Source organism: Sinocyclocheilus anshuiensis, unplaced genomic scaffold (assembly GCF_001515605.1).
Source record: "Sinocyclocheilus anshuiensis isolate Anshui unplaced genomic scaffold, SAMN03320099.WGS_v1.1 scaffold2069, whole genome shotgun sequence".
Lineage (NCBI taxonomy): Eukaryota > Metazoa > Chordata > Actinopteri > Cypriniformes > Cyprinidae > Sinocyclocheilus > Sinocyclocheilus anshuiensis.
The window spans coordinates 230,006-237,545 of NW_015548678.1; the positions used below are offsets into that span (position 1 = coordinate 230,006).

Below are 7,540 nucleotides of genomic sequence, written 5' to 3' on the forward strand. Positions count from 1 at the left end.
GGGTCCTGTCCGCCTTATCAATAGGCTACTTCTGTTTTAAACATTGCATGCGTGCCTGTCCGCTACGTCACTGGGTAGTTGTTTCAATTTATTTTCTAAAAATCCATCTTTTGACCGATATATGTAGTGGGGAAAAAACAGAATAAAAGTATTTAGTGTTAAACAAGTTGTTTTTGGAATTTCTCTGTCTGAAATAATGCTGCTCTTATTTTCATTGATGACTGATTACAGTGTTCTGACATAGGCTATTATAGACTGTTAATAATTTTAATTATTAATTAATACAGAATTGGCATTACTGTATTAAATTCTTTAATATCATTATTGTTGTTATTATTATTATTGCACTTCTATATTAAATTTATAGGTATACTACAATTAATTTGTTTGCAATAATTTCATAGCAAGAAAGGATGATAAAAGGTTAAATTAGCTTACTCTTATTATATTGAGTATTACGAGAAATAGATGGACTGAACGTGTGATTACCCGCATCTGATACAGCATTCATTTTTCAATTCAATCTCATAATAAAACATTAGTTTGAATTAATGTCCCCCGAGGAAATTGATGATGTAAACTGTCGTAGTAACATGGTTCAGCTGACAACGCTGGTCCATGCATTTGTTGGTTGCGTCTAAGGTATTGTTGAAGTAAAAGTAATGTCCTTGTTTACAACCTTGTCTTAGCCCCTAAATATAAAAGTCTTTACTGACTCACTCATAAAAACAGTCACGTGTAGCCATCTAATGGCATAACAATGTAACCAAAATCACCATCACTAACACAGAGATTGTTTCTCAATACCAATACTCTTACTAAATACTACTATTATTTATATACAATATAATTTATTAAACAATAATTTTAATAAACAACAATAGCTATCATAAAAGTTAATCAGCACAAACAGCTCAGACCAAAAGACAAGCATTCTGGTGGAGGGGTGATGATTTTGGGCTTGTTTTGTAGCCACAGGACCTGGACACCTCACAGTCACTGAGTCGACCATGAACTCCTCTGTATATCAAAGTATTCTAGAGTCAAATGTGAGGCCATCTGTCCGACAGCCAAACCTTGGCCAAAATTGGGTCATGCCAAACATGACCTACATCTACAATCTACAATAGAATGGCTGAAAAAGAAAAGAATCAAGATGTTGCAATTGCCCAGTCAAAGTCCAGACCTCATCATGATTGAAATGCTGTGGTGAGAGCTGTGCATAAACAAATACCCACAAACCTCAATAAACTGGAGTAACGTTGTAAAGAAGAGCGGGCCAAAATTACTCCAGAACGACGTGAGAGACTGTCATACAGAAAAAAGTTATTGCTGCTAAAATTGGATATACAAACAACTGAATCATAGGGTGTCCTTAGTTTGTCACCCATGGCGTTTCCATATTGGCTTTATTTTTGCTAAATAAATAATGTGATACATCATGTGTCACTGGGTTACATCATCTGAGGGTTTTTTCCCCCAAATTTTAAGACCTGCCAAGAACCAGATGATTTTTTTTATTATGTCCTGATACGGAAAACCATGGAATTAAATAGGGTCTCCTTTCTTTTTCACACAACTGTATATATACACATTCATATATACATAAATGGAATGTATATGGAATGTCCCAAATTTTACATCACTCCACTCTCAATGTGTTCAGAATTGGCCTTCAGAAGAAATTGATGATTTTCAAGATGTCCACGTATCATTTTACCTGCGCTGTAGGGAACTTTCAGAGTGCTCCGAGTGATGGCTCTTGGTTTGAACCTGGAAGCAGAGGTCTTTCTCAGCGCACATAAGCATATTGGAAGTAAGTAAAATGATATGCACTTCTTCTTGCTCCCAGTGAGTCAATGGCTGGGAGATCTGCAAGATCTTAATGATGTGGGTGGTTTTAAGGTGATGTGAATGGAACGACTCTACGGACTCTGTACTACCCTCCGGTGAACAGCACATGTGTGAAGGAAAATCAGCTGCGCTGTGGTGAACACTCTGATTATGGTAGTATCACTTTGGTCTTCCAAAGCTCAGAGGGTGGACTGCAGGTGAGCACCAACATAGGACAAGAGGAGAAAAGATTAACGTGCTCCTTTATCATTTAGGATAGTAATTCTGGATCTGGATGCATTCTTCTCCTTCAGGTTCTGAACCGGGCTGGAGAGTTCATTTCAGCCCCCAGCATTCCTGGAACAGTTCTGATTAACATAGCAGACCTGATGCAAAGGTGGACCAGTGATGTCTATGTGTCTGCCGTAAGTTTCTTTACTAATGCTTCATTTAATTGTGCAGTGCAGGCAATGCTCATTTAATTCTTTTCTATTGTTCTGACCCTCAGGTTCATAGGGTTTTGCTGCCCCCTGCAGGTGACTCCAGCACACGTCAGTCTTTGGTCTTCTTTGTACAACCTGATGACGAGGCCATCATTTCATGCTGCGATGGATCAGATAAATATCCTCCTGTTAAGTCAGTTGATTACATTCTGTCAAGGTTCAAAGATTCTTACGGCAAAAATTAGATCCTGGTTTAAGTGAAATTTTATGATCTTGTATGTTTAAAAAAAAATCAGTAATAATCATCAGAGCACATAATTGGTGAAGCTGACAATTTAATACATTAGAGAAACGTAAAGCACAGTCAATTACTCCTGAAATCACAAAGGATCAATACTCAAACAAGGCAAAAAAAAAACAAAAAAAAACTACCAACCAAACAATCCATACTTATTTTATGCTTAACTTGATTTCTATATATTTTATAAATGTATACATAGTTTACAGTAGAACACTGGTTTAAAACCATGAAACTATAATGAATTAAAATGAAACAGCTTGAAATAATTCACTGGCATTGCAGCAGAAATTCTTTAAAATTTTCAGATCCTTGAGAATCAATCTAGGATTTAAACTAAACTAAAGTGGCAATGAGAATGCTGAATTATATTTTCATGTTATCTTCCATGTATGTTTTCAATAAAAATATCTTTAAAAAAAAAAGAAAAAAAAAGAAGAATGCTGAATTGTGGGGCATGTAACATGACATGAACTATTTGTTACCCAGGTATAATATCAAATGCCTAAATGTGAATAGAGATCTATCCTATGAGGTTTGGCCATGTTTGTGCAAAGACTGCAAATCAGACATGAAAGAACAAAAAGATACAATAACAATAAATGTACAGTTAATTTCTCTAAACACAAGTTTCAAGTACAGTCCCTTTCCTCACTATCTGCACTTTTGATAAGAGACGTGTGATTGTCCACAGATAATTCTGTTAACTACATACTTCAGCAGCCTGTTTTAGGATATCATAACTCAATATTGTTTTGTGTTTGATAATACCACCACAGTGATTTGTTTAATTATTTCAAGGAAAGCCAAGGTCTTTGCTAAGAGACAGTAAATGGTCCTTTTGAATGTGAGGATGGAAATATTTGACACTACATACAACAGACAAACACATTACAGACACTGAGAAGAGCTTGAGCAGCTAAGAATGTGTGGGGAGGTCTTGCTGGTGACCTTGTGACATAGGCTGACTGTCCCCAGGTAGTATTTCCACAGCAGAAGGTACTGCATTCATAAAAAACAAGAAAATATGATGATAGAAAATCAATATTTTGTTCCTATGATGGGGCAAAATGGTTTTGACCAGAAAAATGTAAAACAATTACACTGACCTTTGGCCTGCACTGGAGGCTCTGTTTTCTGTGTTTTCAACCGCTCCATGTGCTCTACTGCCTAAAAGAAAAGATCAGTAAGTATGTTAGAAAGTGTTGAGGTGAGAGAAAACTAGCTTCAGACATTTCCATTATGTTTTAAAAAGGCAATATTTTAGTGACAACAATATCAGCATAAGATAAAAGCAGTGCACCAATAAACTCAATCATATACAGCACACTCGTTTAAAAGTGTGGGGTTGGTAATATTACATTTACATTTAGTCATTTAGCAGACACTTTTATCCAAAGTGACTTACAAATGAGAACAATAGAAGCAGTCAAAACAGCAAAAGAGCAATAATATGCAAGTGCTATGACAAGTCTCGGTTAGGTTTTTATATATATACACATACATATAATAAAAACAACAAAAATGTAAATGTAAATGTTGAGGTTTTTAAAATAAGAATTCTTATGCGATACGCTATGTAAAACCATTATACATTTTAAAATACAATATGGGGTAAAATACAATATGGACATGTGCTTGACAGGTTTTATGAGATTTACCCATGAACTCATGTCAGATGAAAACAACATCTCTTAGTGGTTATTTAGTAGTTATTTTCTGACAGATTAATTTCCATTAATTTTCCATGACTTTTCCAGTCATTTTTGATGACCTGGTAAATATTTCAATAGAGAGTGGACTTAAAGTGAAAATAAATCACATATACATATATATATATATATATATATATATATATATATATGTGTGTGTATGAATAAATTATAAATTATTATTTACATTCATGCACGTTAAATTCATTCTAGAAATAATTCAATAATTCAATAACAAATAATGTTCTTTAATTAATCAAATGAATATTAATTTTGTCAGGTTGGTTTAAGATGAAGTCCACTCATATGAGATGAAGACATATGCTTTTAATATGATTTAATATGATTTAATTGAATTTACCAAAAAAAAAAAAAGTAATATTACTGTATGTTTGTCACTTTCTTGTGGAATAACTGAATCATGGGTGTCTTGGGTGACAATATATTCAACATTAAATGACTGAGTGCATGTTTAAATGATGAGTTCACACACACAAAAAAACGCTAAAAAAGTGGGCGTGGTGCGCCAGCGGAGTGGAGGAGGGGGAAGAGGGGAGACAGACAACACACACGGCTTCGCGTTCAGACAGTTTAATTTCGCTCCCATCAAGTTAAAAACACAAATAAATGCACAGCCATTTGCACGCTGCATCGAAAACGTATATAGGAATGCGCTGTTGCACCTCTGAGAACTTTTAAGGCTTATTCTGCTGCGTTTATAAGCCTTCTGACGGGTTGTGTCACAGAGCTGTAAAAACGGTTATGCTCACCAAGTGAATGAATCAAGTTTGTGCCGAACTCTTATTACAAAGCAAAAACAAACACTCTTCTTCGACCCATTAACGTTTCTCTCAGTTAATGTGCGCGATGTCACAGTCTGAAATGTCTTTTATAGCAAATCAACACATGCTGTTGTGAATAATTAAGCAAAGCTTCTTCTCATAGGATAAGAACACGCAGTCTCATGAATAATTTAATAGACACCGACTCGTCATCGATGTACTATAGTCCATTGCCACGTCACAAATTCGCACACAATGTCGATTTTAAACCCGGAAGATGAAAATAGCGCAAAAAAGCTTAAAATTAACCAGCTTTCTCCAACAGTTAAAATTATCGGATGCTAACATTGTCTTCTATGATGTACAACACAAACACCTCTGCTAAAATCTCAGAAAAAATAGTCTGGGTTTCCTGACCCTTTAACTGTTATCTGTTTAATCTTCATCTCAATTTCACCTAATATTTCACAACCTCTCTAATAAAAGAGATTTCATTAGCCTACTTGATACAGACACAGATGGTCACCGATCCTTCTGGAATCTTTCACGATTCAAATTTAATTCACAATAAAAACAACAACAACAACTAACAAGGTAGCAGGTTCATTTGCGTGTGAAAGACTCAGCAACTGGTTTTCTTTTTTCTAGCCAATAGGCGTTGTTACTACTATTTATCCAGTTAACAGTTTTCACCTTTGGTTTTTAATAATTCTAAACATAATATGAACTATAAATTCTACTGCTAAAACCAACTTTAGCAATGAAAGATGATGCATCATGCAGCTAGTCAAACCCAGAGCCGTTGAGAAACAGAGTTGCGACACTCCCATAGGCTTCCATAATCGATTCTTGGGATTTAAGAATCGATATCGTAAAAATGAGAGTCGATTAATATAGAGATATCGATATTTTTTACCCAGCCCTAATAAATTATATTTATTACTAAGATATACAGTGAACTTTTCTTATCAGCAGACAGTATTCCATGCAAAATAGCCCCACAATAGCACCGCATGCCACCACAAAGATTTTTGGTGGTGCAAACAATTTATTCTGAAGCAATATTTTCATCAGTGTTCTATCAGCTTTTACATACTTAAATCTGCATACTTGTATTTACCGTTACAAAGGCCTATTTTTACAAATGCATAAATAATGTTTTGATATATTAAACATAAAACGTTGAATACTGATATTTGAAATTATTTAAATAATAAAAAGGTACTTTAAATGCGAAATTAAAACCGCCAGTAGGCAAGTCACTGGTAATAAGGGAGTCATTGCGATTGAACTGAATAATTTAAATGATTGATTCATTCAGGAACGAAACACCATCATGTTGCTCAGAGACGCAAAACAGCGCTTTGGCTGTGTTTGGAATTATTTTTGTCGTCGAAATAGTGAAATAATAGGCAATATGGTGTCTAAAACGTAAGTCTCTTAATTAACTTCTAGTTTATTGAACTGTTAATCAATATCACATTTGTAATCATGGTAATTTTTGGAGAGAAAAAAAACGGCACTCTTGATGTGAAATTGATTAACTATATGAAGTGGTATAAATATATACATTTTCTGCCCCATGTCTTGAATTTTGTGATCATTGTAAATGTATTTTAACAGACTGAATCATGCAGTGAAAGAACGCACTCTAAATGCGCACGCGCACTAGTCTAGTCTTCACGCGCCCGTGCACTCTGTAGGTGTTTTGAATGCTTTTTGCGTCGTGAGAATATTCAGTAAAATAGCTCACTTGTCATGGCATGTTACTTAACTATATCATGTTATGAATAAACTAAACATTTAGAATTTTCACCTCAGTGTGTTTCTTCTGAGTTTCTTTATGTGTGCTGTTATGCTCATTTGTTCTGAAGTCTCTCACAAAGAGACAAACAGAGTGAGCCTCAACAGCGCGATCTTGATACCAGAAATACACTATCCATTATCAATCGCCATTTACATTGAATGTAGGCTAATAAAATTAGAAGAATCATTATCGCGTTATTTTTTTGTCACTTATGTAAATCTTCGGTCTGTCCAATGATTGTAAACAGTCATTAGTTCTGTCAGACTGAAGATATTTTAGCAGTACTGTGACCAAAAATATTTAAGAACCATCGAATCTGAATTTAAAGGGGTCATATGATGCGATTTCAAGTTTTCCTTTCTCTTTGGAGTGTTACAAGCTGTTCGTGAATAGATAAGATCCCTAAAGTTGCAAAGACTAAAGTCTCAAACCCAAAGAGATATTTTTTATAAAAGTTAAGACTCGTCCACGCCCTCCTAAAACGCCTTGTTTAAACTCGCCTCCACATGTCTACGTCACTGTGTGGGAAGATTTGCATAACACCGCCCAAATGTTCACGCAAAGAAATAAGCGGTAACTTTATTGTTGCTGCCGCCGCCATGTCGTGAAGACGCTGTGTTTTGTTTGCGAAAGCGAAACTACTTTGTTTGGCCTTCCAAAAGAGG

At 35.1% G+C, this 7,540-nt stretch overlaps 2 protein-coding genes across 5 annotated transcripts in view; one reads left to right on the forward strand and one right to left on the reverse strand.

Moving 5' to 3' along the window:
• Nucleotides 1-1,719: 1,719 nt before the first annotated feature.
• Nucleotides 1,720-2,708, forward strand: LOC107656853 (UPF0676 protein C1494.01-like). Its single transcript, XM_016444801.1, has 4 exons — nucleotides 1,720-1,816; nucleotides 1,906-2,051; nucleotides 2,148-2,258; nucleotides 2,342-2,708. Exons 1-4 carry the CDS (start codon nucleotides 1,756-1,758, stop codon nucleotides 2,519-2,521), a joined length of 498 nt encoding a protein of 165 aa, XP_016300287.1. The 5' UTR covers nucleotides 1,720-1,755; the 3' UTR covers nucleotides 2,522-2,708.
• A 250-nt stretch (nucleotides 2,709-2,958) lies between these two features.
• LOC107656849 (nucleobindin-2-like) overlaps nucleotides 2,959-7,540 on the reverse strand; it is an 11,497-nt gene continuing 6,915 nt past the window's right edge. For 2 of the 4 annotated variants that reach the window (XM_016444799.1, XM_016444796.1), the window contains exons 12-13: nucleotides 3,684-3,744; nucleotides 2,959-3,576 (exon numbers count right to left, since the gene is read on the reverse strand). In XM_016444799.1, coding sequence (XP_016300285.1) covers nucleotides 3,494-3,576; nucleotides 3,684-3,744 — 144 coding nt within the window. In that variant the 3' untranslated portion in view covers nucleotides 2,959-3,493. The remainder of the gene's footprint in view (nucleotides 3,577-3,683; nucleotides 3,745-7,540) is intronic. The other 2 variants (XM_016444798.1, XM_016444797.1) reach the window with 2 other exon arrangements.